This window comes from Podarcis vaucheri, assembly GCF_965113315.1.
Source record: "Podarcis vaucheri genome assembly, chromosome: 15".
NCBI lineage: Eukaryota > Metazoa > Chordata > Lepidosauria > Squamata > Lacertidae > Podarcis > Podarcis vaucheri.
Window position 1 is genome coordinate 42684520 of NC_138753.1, and position 14354 is coordinate 42698873.

At 43.2% G+C, this 14354-nt stretch overlaps 2 protein-coding genes across 4 annotated transcripts in view; both read left to right on the plus strand.

The window, feature by feature from the left end:
• EBF2 (EBF transcription factor 2) overlaps positions 1-3193 on the plus strand; it is a 263272-nt gene extending 260079 nt beyond the window's left edge. For both annotated transcript variants that reach the window (XM_082200462.1, XM_082200461.1), the window contains one exon: positions 1188-3193. Coding sequence is in view for 1 of the 2 variants with exons in the window: in XM_082200461.1 (XP_082056587.1) it covers positions 1188-1219 (32 nt within the window). In the remaining variant the exon portion in view is untranslated. The remainder of the gene's footprint in view (positions 1-1187) is intronic.
• Positions 3194-11230: 8037 nt separating this feature from the next.
• On the plus strand, positions 11231-13361 carry LOC309519682 (claudin-34-like). Of its 2 annotated transcripts, none has more exons than XM_082200757.1 (2): positions 11231-11651; positions 12296-13361. In XM_082200757.1, exon 2 carries the CDS (start codon positions 12297-12299, stop codon positions 13227-13229), a length of 933 nt encoding a protein of 310 aa, XP_082056883.1. In that variant the 5' UTR covers positions 11231-11651; position 12296; the 3' UTR covers positions 13230-13361. The 2 variants fall into 2 exon arrangements, with proteins under 2 accessions (XP_082056883.1, XP_082056884.1); XM_082200758.1 differs by having other exon boundaries at positions 11231-11647.
• Positions 13362-14354: the final 993 nt, after the last annotated feature.

The window sequence follows — 14354 nt, forward strand, 5'->3', positions numbered from 1 at the left end:
TGACTTTGGCCCCAATTCCTGTTGGTCTCCCTGTTGCCTACCCTATCAACTCCAATGGGCACTAATCATGGCTGGATGGCAGCTGAGGCCACCCTACCCCATCCCACCCCAGAGAATTAAAGGCAATACGATACAGCTATTATTGCGCACATTTTGTACACTTTCAGTTTTTTGTTTTGGCTCTCATGCCTAAGCAAATCTGCAAAATGTTTCAAAAACTTCAATGTCTACAAAAGTATTTGTTTGACCAGGTTCAGGAGTTAGATAGTAGAAATCCATGTGCAAAACTGTGACTGCCACATTCAGCATTCTGAAAAACAATTGCTTCTAGTCTAGGACAAGTTGATACAGTGGTACCTCTGGTTATGAACTTAATTCGTTCTGGAGGTCCGTTCTTAACCTGAAACCGTTCTTAACCTGAGGTACCACTTTAGCTAATGGCGTCTCCTGCTGCCACCAGCACACGATTTCTGTTCTCATCCTGGGGCGAAGTTCTTAACCCGAGGTACTACTTCTGGGTTAGCGAAGTCTGTAACCCAAAGTGTTTGTAACCTGAAGTGTTTGTAACCTGAGGTACCACTGTACTCCACTTGCCCTTTTCTAATCATCTGTTCACTCATTCACAGAGAATTCAGATGGTATTGTTGCATTGCAGGGATGTCTCCCCACAACCCCTTGTGGTTGTGGTGTGGTTTTCTATTGTTGTTTTTGCAAAATTAAATAAATAAAAATAATCCTCATAAATCAGGGTTACTAGAAGGAGGATCTGTGGAAAGGCAACCCTAGAGTGCAATGATTTGTCAAGGATACCACCGCAATTCTCTGTAAAAGTGAGTTAACAAATTATCATAGAATTGTAGAGTTGGAAGGGTAACATCTGTCCAGTTTGGAAAGGCAAAGTACATATTATGGTTTTAAATCCTGCCTATTTTATTGCTTCTTACTGACCTTGGATAGTGGAAATAGGGATGAATATTTATTTATTTTAGCAGTACACACAAACATATGGAGTGTTCAGCCTGGAAGCGACTAGGGATAGATCCAGCTTCATTTCTATATGTTTCTATTTTAACGAGCATTGGAAATGCCAATGTTAATGAATAACTAATAATTGAACCATCTTTGTCTGCTATATTTCTATTTTGACAAGCTGCTGAAATGTTAATGTTGTCCCTTTTCATTTTCAGCTATGACAGGTCTTGTTGTTCCTCCAATGTGAAAGAAGAGGAGGAGTTGCTGGAGTCCCCGCCGACATTTCCCCCCTTTTTTTTACAGCACAAAACTACTTATCGTTATGGAGCACTAAAAAGGGGGGGAGCACTACAAGCTCTATTGCTGGGGGAAGCCATGTGCAGAACGCAAGGGCACTTTTTAAACAAAATAATAATGAATCAGACACACCAGGAGGCTGCTCTCATCTGTTCCAGGTTTCATATACACTTACATCAACCCACCCCCCTCTCACAAGAACATTAAAATGAGGAATTGGCCATGATCCAAATGCACACTGTTTATGGGATTGAGTCCGGAGTACAAGAATTCTTTTTCTTATGGACACAAAGCCTTCCTAATGTTTGTAAAATATTAAAAGGAGGAACAAATTGGCCAACCATTCAAGCTTGATATTTTGGATACTCTTTTGTTTTACTTTGTAGGAAAATAAAAATAAAAATGTTGAAGTTTCTATTTTCTATGGAGCCTTTCAGATACCAATTTAGTTTGTGCAGAAAATAATAATAACCACAAAACAGGGTACCAGCATGGAAGACTTTCCTATAAAACTGATATGAATGGTGGAATGTGGACGTATGTGTGTATTTGCTTATAGTTTAATCTCTTTTAAAATGGAAAATGTAAGATGTTTTACAATTATTTAAATAAATAAACTTGTAAGTTATTGTATGTAGAGGTAGAAATTGAAGACTTTGGTGGGGAGGGGAACTTTTTCTGTCTCCTGTTGTACGATGAACAAAAATAATGCAAAAAAAAGCAAGCAGCTCCAAGCGTGCATCTTTATAGTACAATCTGTCTTCACCTTCTCTCCTGCTTCTGATTGAACCAATGTACAAGAATTCCTTAAATTCTTCACGAAGGACTCATCCACAAGCTTTTATACGCATAATGGTATATATACATATATATAAATATAGGACAGTAGTTAATGTATGAATATTATACACCTTTTTCACCTTTTGATTCAATTAAGGTTTCAGGTACTGACGTAAGCTGTCTAGTTTCATACATCCTAACCAGTAACTATGTGGCATGTATGGGCTTTTTATCAGGTTTTTGTGCAGAACTGTCAGGTTTTGAGCAAGAGGGAACAGAAAAAGGTTTCTCCCATAGGTTGCTTTTTGTGTAGCAAAGGCAAAATTCTGTGTGTTTCGGAGAATGTTGAAACTCATGTATGAGGGATTTTGCCCAAATTCTGTCTTGGATGCCAGTCGATAGTCACCAACATTCCTAAGTTTGGGGAAAATTGTGGAATTTGTCCAGAATTGTCAATGTTCATATCTGAATACTGACACATTTCAATCAAATTTCAGTTATTTGATGTAACATGTACATTATAAGAAACCTGTAGAGTTTTTATGTAATGCAGGAGTGACAATGCAGCAAAAAATCAGGAATTTGGATTCGAATATACATTTGGCTCCCTGGCAGGCCACTGATTTCCATGGGTTTGTACACCGCTCTCCTTCCTTCCTTCTTCTTTTTTTTAAGGAAAAAGAAAAAGTGGCTGGAGGGACGGGCTCTGCACATGCAAACAATGGGGCCCTCCATTGAAATGAATGGGAAAGCATGGCTGCACAAGAGATTCATATGTGCTTTAAATGTAAACGGATCCATGATTCAGGGCAACCATCCCTGGAAATTCATGAGGACTGCCATGAATAAGCTGATCCATACCTCTCCTATTTTATGTGCTGATTGCTGGTAAGAGCTGTTCTAATGAATTGGTAGAGTCCCTAAGACTTTCTAAACCCCCTTCTGCTTCTGTCATTGTAATCATCTCCACTGGAGTCCCATATGTCAATAATATGCCTATAAAATCTATTGATCACTTATTGGCTTTTTACAATATACTATTTATATATGTACCTGTATTTTAAGGTGAAACCCAAACTTCTGTGCACCCAATGAGGGTAACTGTGTTTTTCAGGGGAATAAAAACATTAGTGTTTTCCCATGATGATTGTTTGTGAAAGTTCATGACAAAAAGTATATAGGAAATGTTTACTTAATTCCTGTTTTCTTCATTAGGGCAACTGCATTCTTTTCTCTCTCTCTCTTTTATACACCTGCAACTCTCGGTTATGTTAAACAAATGAAACTACTCTCATGGATCAGCAATCACAGTGCATTCACTTTTATTATGCTGAACACAACCAGCAAGATAAAGGTATCATTTATTACATCTAACTAAATAATAATAGCCACAAGACAGCAAGCTAGTCAATGATGATCTTCATATCCACATTCATTTGCTTAATGCAAAGAACCAGTTCAACAGTAATGGACCATGAAGTACAGTGGAATCAAGAGTTGCCCTCCAGACATAATTGCAATTCACCTGGACAGGACTGGAGATGACATGGACAGGCAAGATTTGGGCTGAGTGGAGGCACTGGTGGGAACAGCAGATTGCACCCACACTGCTCTGCCCACTTGTAAAAATGGCCTGCGTGCCAGATCCAGTTTCCCACCCCTTCCCTAAAGCTTTGAACAGTAGACATCCATTTCAATTCAGCTTTGATGGACCTGAGTTCAAGAGATGTCTCCCCCTTCTATTTTATAATACTAAAAACTGGGTCACCTAATCAAGTGATTGTCAGAACAGAGAAAAGAATGTATTTCACCCAGTCAATTATTAAATTATGAAATTCACTGCCACAGGAGACGAAAGGGCCACTCGGCTAGAGGCCTTTAAAAAAAGGATTAGACACATCAAAAGGGGGGTGTCAGTGGCCATTATTCATGTTGGCCATTGTGGGAACCAGATTGCTGAACTCAAAGGACATTTGATCTCATTCATTCTTATGTTTTTATGGACCAGTACATAAATCAGTGCTGTATCACCAGAGAGCTGCAGCTGACCACAACTTCCCAGCATAAGCACACAGCATGACTTTCACACATGTAGGGACATTACATGTTACAATCTACATGCTGATTACCCCGTGAAATTTATAACATGTGAAGAGGCTTTTAGGATCTGAGGAAGCAAAATGTCTTGGCTTGGCCTCCTCCACTCCTGCTTTTGAGGGGGAAGGTTGCAGACAAGGTCATAGTGAACTAACTTCTACTCAGAGTAGAACCATTGAAATGAATGGACCTAATCTCAAAGGGTGTAGAACAAGCATTCAATGCATTCCACAGGAATCTGATTTTGAGATCTGTATATCATGAAAATCCTATCTATAGACAGGACTAAGAAAGTAGCTTACAGAGGCACTACACGGATAACAGATACCCTCCCCCCAAAAAAATAACCTCATTTGGAAGAATCCATGGAGCCCCCACATGGATGCAGAAACATCAGGCATCGAGGAAGACAGGTGAAGTGAGTGGCAAAAAATAAAAAATCTCAGCATCACCTCTGCATCATCAACTCTTTTGTTGGAAAGTAGTAGCCATGGGGGTGGCACTGTGGTCTAAACCACTGAGCCTAGGGCTTGCCGATCAGAAGGTTGGCGGTTCGAATCCCTGCAATGGGGTGAGCTCCCGTTGCTCAGTCCCTGCTCCTGCCAACCTAGCAGTTCGAAAGCACGTCAAAGTGCAAGTAGATAAATAGGTACCACTCTGAAGGGAACGTAAACGACATTTCTGTGAGTTGCTCTGGCTTGCCAGAAGCAGCTTAGTCATGCTGGCCCAGAAGCTGTACGCCAGCTCCCTCAGCCAGTAAAGTGAGATGAGCGCCGCAACCCCAGAGTCCAGAGTCGTCTCCGACTGGACCTAATGGTCAGGGGTCCCTTTACCTTTACCTAGCCATCTGTGGAACAACTCCAACTTCATATCTCTACTGACGCCATCCAGGCTGCCTTGTGTCCATGCATCAGCGATTCATTTTTATTATTTATTTATGTCAACAATTTATGTTTAATTATAGTCATCTCTAGGGGACGCGGGTGGCGCTGTGGGCTAAAGCCTCAGCGCCTAGGGCTTGCCGATCGAGAGGTCAGCGGTTCGAATCCCCGCGGCGGGGTGCGCTCCCGCTGCTCGGTCCCAGCGCCTGCCCACCTAGCAGTTCGAAAGCACCCCCGGGGGCAAGTAGATAAATAGGTACCGCTTACCAGCGGGAAGGTAAACGGCGTTCCGTGTGCGGCTCTGGCTCGCCAGAGCAGCGTTGTCACGCTGGCCACGTGACCCGGAAGTGTCTTCGGACAGCGCTGGCCCCCGGCCAATAGATGTGAGATGGGCGCACAAACCCCAGAGTCTGTCAAGACTGGCCCGTTCGGGCAGGGGTACCTTTACCTTTTTATAGTCATCTCTAAGCAGTGGACGGAAGACTCCATACTAAAAAGAATTAAACTGTTTAAATAAGAATTTAGTTAAAATGTATGCTGGGAACTGAAGAAGACTTCAGTGAGCTCTTGAAGTTCAACAGGGAGGGGTCCTGTCTGACAACAATGGGAAGGGAATGTCCCAGAATTGGGCCCACAATCCTGAATGCCCAGCTCCTAGTGGATCTGAGCCATGGAAGACCACTGACAGTGACGCCCACAATCCAGCAGCTCCTAAGGAGTATTGCTTCGTGTTCTAGTTGCAATGTTCAAATTCTACACTGTGGTTAATCTTAATGGTGGCTTATTAAAAGAAGCCACTTTCATAATTTATTGTTCAGAATTGCCTTGTTTCAATAACCCATAGTTAAGACTAATAAGAGTTTGCACAAATTTGGACATACAGTTAGTTAAAAACAAAAAAAAAAGTTTCTGATCTCTTTCTTAAATTCATAACAGAGGGCAAGTGGGGAGCTCACAAGACTCCCTCTTTCCAATACTTGTGTAAACCAAATATTTCCTTTTCTCTTTCTCTCTCTTTATGCACACATACACTGTTCCAAGAGTTTGTTTGGGTCAAACTTGCATTCCACATTAATCAGCAGGGAAACAGTAGCCTCTCTTTCAGCCACTTATGGGGGACAGCTAGGGAATTGACGGAACAGTTAAACCATTTAAGTCATTGACAAGGCACAGCTGCTGCAAGAGAGAGGATCTGAGGAGTTCTAATCACGCCAAGCTATGGACGTGGAAGTGTCTCATTAACTCTGCTTGCAGGACTAGATTAAACTGACAGCTGGGGGGCTGTGCAAGAAGCAGGGGCAGGCAGAAGGGCTGTGATATGGGAGGCAATACATGGTGAGCAGGAGGCGTGGCAAACGTGGAATGGGCAGCTTCCATCTGAACCATGGAACAGGGGGGAAATCATTCTGACTATGCAACAGAGGGGAAAGCAAAATGCTGCCCCAAAGAGAAATGAACAGTTGAAGCTAGAAAGTGGGCTCAGCTGACAGGTTATTTAACTATTTGGATGAGAGGGGTTTCTTCATATCTGAACATCCCATCTCCCTACATTGCTCAGTATTTGACCAGTGTACCTAATTCACAACAGCATATTACACAAATCCTGGAAGCACTACCTGTACTCTTAATGTAGAAACCCCTAAATGGCCTAAGAGCAGGTTATCTGAAGGACTACCTTGCCAGACCACTGCAGTCATCTCCAGAAGCCCTCCTGACTGTCCCACATTATGGCAATACCCATTCCATGCAGCCAGCCCAGGACGATACCATGGTCAATTGTATCAAATCCACAGAGAAGTCAATAAGCAGGAGAAAGGTCACACTTGCCCTATCCTGCTGTCTGTAAAGGTCATCCATTGGGGTGACCAAGGGCATTGCAGTCCCATGGCCAGGCCTGACTTCAGATAGGAATGGATCTAAATAATAAATGTCATCCATGAATGTCCTACCACAACTCTCTCCACCACCTCCCCCCCCGGGGGGGGTATTTGTGAATGGTCAATAGTTATTCCAGTCTGATGGGTCCATTGCTGGTTTCTTAAGGAGTGAATGCACCACTGCTTTTTTCAAAGCAGCAGGAACCATCCCCTCATGCAATGAACCATTAAGCACACTCTGGACCCAATCAGCCAAACCCCTTCTGCTACATTTAATAAGCCAGGGGGGACAGTGGTCAAAGGGCACGTAGGTAAACCCATAACCACCAACACCTTGTCCACATCATCTGGCTGCAGGAGCTGTAATTGATCACACAACACATCTGGCAATGGACACTTCATCTGGAACAGCCAACAACTGGAGATTCCAGGGCACTTCATCCTCAAGTGACTTCATCCTCAAAGTGTGTGGCCAGTAGGTCACAGTGGGTCACTAAATGTTCCAGAGGCCCCACTCCCACAGTGGAAGTCAGTAACCTTCATACAATCCACAGTGAGAGTAACTTCACCAGCCAACTACTAAAGATGCAATACAAGCTGCAAAAACGAGTCTTCTCTGTAGCCCCATGGTAGGCACCATTATGTGCACTAACCAGAGTCAGCTTCAGAACAAGATTTCTGCCACCTCTGCTCTAGCCTGAAGCTCCCAAAATACTAATAAGCCACTTGGGCTCCAGAACCCCAGAGAGGAGGCTCAGGAGTCAAATATATCACAAGAAGTCCTAAAACTACCATTCTGTGTATATTAAAAACAAAAGAAATACAGATGTACAATTGACTCTCAGTCTGCTAACAGGAGTAAAGTTTTACATTGCACAGTTAGAAAAAAGAAAATAATTCAAACATTAAAAGAATGGTTACAGAAGATATGGGAAACTGATATATCAAAGAACAACATCAAATAAACAAGAAGAAGATAGATGTACAGTGGTACCTCGGGTTAAGAACTTAATTCATTCTGGAGGTCCGTTCTTAACCTGAAGCTGTTCTTAACCTGAGGTACCACTTTAGCTAATGGGGCCTCCCACTGCCACCACGCTGTCGCCATGTGATTTCTGTTCTAATCCTGAAGCAAAGTTCTTAACCCGAGGTACTATTTCTGGGTTAGCGGAGTCTGTAACCTGAAGCGTCTGTAATCTGAAGTGTCTGTAACTCAAGGTACATAAAGGTAGACACTTTTGAGTTAACTTCTGGAATAACAAAATTAATGATAAAATAGCACCATATGACACTGAGTCCTTCTGTCCTTGATATATTCATAATTTCAACCCTTTGTTACTTCTCTGTCTAAACAGAATAAATAAGTGGGAGGGGAAGAAAGGAAATAGCTGCGATGAAGCAGTTATGATATCTGAACCCAGGCATGGGGCAAATAAAATGCTGTTTTTGAGCTATAACATAAGCTGAAAGGGCCCCCTGGATTTTATCCAATATTCTCTGTCGACTAGTGGAAGGGCTCTTGTGCTAGTGGATGGGTGAGCTTCAATGTTGCACCACAGAGGAATAAATGCAACAGCTGCACTAGTGGAAACTTGTTTTGCAATATATTGTGCAATCTGTTGTGCAACAAATTTACCAGCAACCTACTTATGCATTCTCCTTGCAATAGATTTCTACTGGAGCAAAACATTTCACCAGAGTTTAATGGAACCCAGATTCATGGTGTCCTGAGACCCTGAAGAAGTACAGATAGCACAGTGCCAGGTGGCCAGCTTCATGTGTTCAACCAGGGCTGCAAGCTTGACTTGGCTTAATCAATCAAAACTTTAGTTGACTGGTCAGTGAGGAGATCAGAATTAAACACAAAATTTTCTATTCTGAGGTCATTTTGGTTCTTGTGGATTATTTATGGGGTGCATCCAAAGCAGTCTTTACTTTTTAATTAGAGTGCCAAATTGTGTCATGTTTATAGACCTGAGACCTTTATTTCCAACATTTCCCATTTCTTCCATGGGAAATATTAGTTTTAATATTGCTTAAAATGGGATTTTAAACTATCATTTTAGCTTCACTTTTATTTTTCCAAATGATTTCTAACAACAACCACCTTCAAGAGTTCTGGAGAAATTTAACCATCTTAACTTTTTCTCTGAACTTCTTTTTTTTTTTTAACTAATCCCCTCGTTTTTGGGAAATCTCCTCTTTTGAAGTCAGCTCTGACAGGATTGAACTTTTTTTGGCAATAGTTCACTTACCTATATGTTGAATCTGATAGCACTGTGGTCACTGTTTCTAACTGGTTCAAGTTGGCATCTGCCTGCCTAGGGAGTCAATGGAATAGTGCGCCTTTGGGGGTGAAGTCAGACTGTAGCTGTAGAGATTGATACAGGAGAGACCTGTTTTATTGCAGCAGGGGCTGATGAAGGCGCACTTGTTGTGCACTTAAATCTTGCACCAGGTCCTGGGTCCTGACTCTCTCTCTCTCTCTCCCTCTCTGACTTTGCACTTAGCTTATATAGCGCACTTGCCACCACTGGCAACATTAAGTACATGGTCACAGTACATTTCAAGCACATGACTCCCCCAAAGAATCCTGGGAAGTGAAATTTACTCCACACAGAGCTATAATTCCCAGCACCCTTAACAAATTTCAGTTCCCAGGATTTGTTTAGAGGAGGCCACGTGTTTAAAATATATTTCAAATGCATGGTGTGGTTGTGACACGATCAGTCATTTGATACCCTTGGCAATGGGCTTTGGGGACCAGGCTGCATATCAAGGCTTCGTATTGTGTGGTTGTAGACTGCAAAACAAACTTCTCAATTTTCCCGAAGTTCATTGACCTCTGAACTCTAAATAGGTCTATCTCTGCTGGAAGATTTCAGAGCTTTTAGAAGCATTTTAGCCTCACAAGCAACAGGAAGGAGAAAGGGTGGGGAAAATCAACTCTTTATTTATTTGTAGGCCCCTGTGGCAAAGCAAACAAATCCTTAAGCAGCTGACATCAAAGATTCTCCCTCTCTGAAGTTAAAGAGCCTATTAATCGCAGTTTAAAACTGCTCTTTAATAACCTTCTGATATAATGACACACTCCAAAGGGGGGGGGAACAGACACTTTTTGGAGTTCTTTGTATTTATTTGTGTTTCAGATCTCATCAGATATTCCACTGTGGCCCCTCTTTGCTTTTGGATCTCCATTTCACTCCCCTTTGGGCATTGTTTATTATTTAACTGGGCTAAGCATTTTAAAATTGTTGGGGGCGGGGGAGGGGCTGATCCTGAACTACTTTTCACTGCACCAGATTGCAGTGGATCTGCAACCATGTAGGGCTTATTCACACAGCATAGGAACACAGGAAGCTGGCTCATACTGAGTCAGACTATGGGCCCATCTAGCTTACTATGGTCTACAGGGACTGGGAGCAACTCTCCAAGGTTTCAGGCAGCTTTCCCCAGTCTGACCCAGTGATGAGTCTGGGACCTTCTGCAATGATCTACCACTGAGGGAAAGATTGCCCTTCCCCTCCATGCTCACCAGTGGAGAGGGGAAGGGGAGGTGCAGGTGCAGCATGGTGGGGCCAGTGTGTCATGCCTCCCCCACCCTCCAATAAGAACCAGTGACATGCTGTGTTTGGAAACCAGGAGAGCAGTCTTACTTACCCCACCTCTGCTGCCCCACCATCCACTGCTGGTTTTATAAAAAAAAGGTAAAGGACCCCTGACAGTTAAGTCCAGTCACGAACGACTCTGGGGTTGCAGCGCTCATCTTGCTTTACTGACCGAGGGAACCGGCATTTGTCTGCAGACAGTTTTTCCGGGTCATGTGGCCAGCATGACTGAGCCGCTTCTGGCAAAACCACAGCAGCGCACGGAAACGCCATTTACCTCAGCTTGCTCCGCCACTGAGGGTGGTCTCCCATCCAGGGGTTCAGATTGGGATTGCTGGATATTTTCAGTCCCATGTTTTATAAGGGAAGGAATCCCCACATGCATGTTCAGAAAAAGGCTCTGTAGAAGACTTGTAAATCTGCAAAGAAATATTTTGAGTCCATAGCACATGAACATCACTGAATCTCAAAGGAGTCATCTACCTGGAGAGCAACACAGTGACTGTAGGGAGAATTGATATTCGTGTGACTAGGAAAGTAACCAATGAGCTGGGAAACTCAAAGATCCCCCTCATCATGAATTTACAAAGTGGCCCTAACTTAACCAAGAAATTATTTCACAGTACCAGACATCTCCACACCTCTGCCAGACTAATAGGGAGATAATACTTGTCTGTCCCCAGTACTATTGAATAAAGTTGCTGTAATTCAAAGTGGTGTTCAAACCCAATGTTATTTATTTATTTGTTTATTTCAAATCTTGCTCGCTCATTCCTTTGGAACTGGCAGCTGGGGTGTTTATTTCCACATTTTGCATCCAATCTTTGCATAAGCTTACATCTAACAAAAAAGTGTATTTTAAAAGTTGCAGAATCACACTGGTATTCAAATGCAAACTGCCTCCAAGCAGTTGCCAAATGTTCCAAACGACCAGTACCCTGGAGTTATGATTTGTGTTCTTCTGAGCGTTCAAAGCAAGCTGCATTCTAACTGCCTCAGAACTCCAAGGAGCAGTTGCTACGGTGCTCAGACCAGCTTCACTCTTTCCAGGTCCTCTCCTAGATCAGACGCTGGAAGAGAAAGACCTGGAAAAAGCCCTCGCTCTGGAAAAAGACTGGTTGAAGAACTGATTCACGCAGGTGCATATATGCAGCGCTCCTCAGTTCCCCACCAACAGAGCAGAGTTTTCTCAGATAGGAACAAATTGACTTTTATTTCCTTTTCTCTTGAGAGCCACTTGGTAGGCTTTCCCCAGTGTGTGTGTGTGTGTGTGTGTGTGTGTGTGTGTGTGTGTGAGAGAGAGAGAGAGAGAGAGAGAGAGAGAGAGAGAGAGAGGACTAAAGCCAGAAAGGATTCTTTCCTGAACAGTAGCTGTATTGGTCTGTTGCACCAACTTTCTTTCAAGGGTAGAATGCATAACTTTGGTGGGATCATGCCTGACATTTTACCAATGGAGAGGGAAGGGAGGGGAGCATAGGAATGCAGAGGAGGAGTGGACTAGACAAGAGCCCAATTATCTGCATGGAGGGGGTCCCTAGAACAAAAGGGGTCGTGCGGTTGTGCAATTTCTTCACCCCTGGGGAAGTCTGATTCCTGGCACTTATGATTGCAGGTACATCAGACTTTTCCATTCCTACGTCTCATGGTGGGAAATGCAGAATTTGCCCTAGAATGGTGGCATTGTTTTAGCTGCACATCACTATTTGCTCAAACTTTAGGAGGTGTCCATATGATACTGTGCCGAAGTATCTAACGGTTATCTTTTGTCTGTCTTTTTCTCCAGCATGCCTTCTATCGCCAGCCTTCCCAGCACTAAAGTGGAACTTCCACCCCAGGCGCATGATGGGTCCTTCCCAGTCCGCCTGTTGTGCAGGGTGTCCTGCGTGCAACTCGCTGCCTTTCTCCTGGCTGTCCTGGGCTGCCTAATGAGCATCTGCTCCACATCTGCCAACCTTGACTGGAGAGTGTGGCAAGTGGACAAAATCATGGGCAGCAACCAGCAGGGCATTGTGGGCATTGGCATCTGGGGTGCTTGCTCTGTCAGAAGAGTTACTATGAAGAAAACCAACATGATATGCATACCATTCAATGAGGAGGAGTCCCTACCACCTGAAATCATCGTGGCCCAGGACTTGATGCCAATGGCCTCAGTGGCCAATGCGGTGACCGTTCTTTGGATGGCCTTTGCTCTATGCAACATCTTTGAGCCGGGAAAAGCTGAGAATTTCATTGATAGCTTCTTTTCAATCGGAGCAAGGATAGAGTTGGCAGCAGGTACTTGTGTACTGATTCCCATTTCATGGAATCTTCACTCTGTATTAAGAAACGAAGGAATTCCGTTTTCGGAGGTTTTGGGAGTGCCTCCGATTCCCACAGAACAACGTGCTGGAATGGCCATCTATATTGGGTTTCTTGCTGCAGCTTCGCAGCTTTTAAGCGGAACTCTGGTTCTGGGTGAAAAATATTTTTGGGAAATGAGTGAAATAAACACTTGCAAGCCAAAAATTGTAAACGACCCAGAAAGTGTTACAGACACTGAAAACCCAAAGCTGAGGATGAAATGCAGACAGTACTTCTCTTCTGTGACACTTGAATATGAAGAAGAAAAACCCACTATCTGGCGGAGATCTCAAAGTCATATTAAAACGGAAACCATGCCAGGCTCACTAGCAATATGGCTAATGAATGGTTCCCGTCCTGTGACTGGCTTTTTTTAAATTGTTGCAGGGGACGTTGTCTATATTTATTTTCTTATGCATATTCTATTGGTTTTTTTAACTGAATGCTTCTGGGATGCTTACAACATAGGGATAACTACAAATAGGGGGAATAAATGAAAAGTATAAAACTGTTATAGCATAAAATAAATATCTACAGGTAAATATATCTCTTTTAGCAATAAAAAGAATGTTATCTCATCGCAAACTTATGCTGGAGTGCTTATTTCACTGCAGACTCTACTGTCTATGGTGCTTTCCGGATTCTCTGCATTTCAGAAACACTGCAAATCACAAAAGGTTCTGGGGCATGCTTCGTGTGTGTGTGTGTGTGTGTGTGTGTGTGTGTGTGTGTGTTTGTGTGCTTGCAGTCCGTTTTACAGAGAATACTGGCCAAGCCTTTGGGTGCCTGTGTGCTGCTCCCAGCCCTGGCCAGCAAGAACAATGACCAGGGACACCAGTTTCAGGGGTCCAGAGAGACCTAGGCCACTTCCAGCTTTAGGCAGAATAAAAAATTAAAAATGATGGAACACAAAACAAAATAACGCCACACACCAAAGAAGTGAGATGTAATTAAATATGATGAAATATCTGCGAACAAAAAAGAACCATGTCTTTTACCAAATCACATCTCTCATTTGCTTAAGTTTGCAGCTCTAAGCTGGGAGTGGGAGTCACATTTTGGTCTGCTACAGGTAGAAACAAGTTGAGAGAAGAATCAAATACCAAAAATATTAAGAAGTGACTAAATCTGAGGCCCCCTTTGAGGTTTTGCCCCAGGCCAAATGCCCCCCTACAACCCCTCCCCCCAACTGGCCCTGCTTACAGGATTCCTTCCAAAACTCCTGCTGCTGAACACCAAACATGACAGTGGAGTGGGCCCTAAGGAAGCTCAGGTGGTGCCTGGTGTGGAAAATTTCTTGTCACCCCCCCCCCATTTATTTATTTATTTTTATTTTTGACTGCAAAAAAGGTTTTATGTTTTATGTTCTATCAGGGGGTTGATTAGCTGCTTGTGCTTAAAAGTGTGCCCCTTCAGAGTTTGTGCGGCTCCACAAGCCTCTGTGTGTGACAGAGCTCATCAGACATGTCTGCTCTAGTCACTGGTGGAGTCCGACAGTGGCT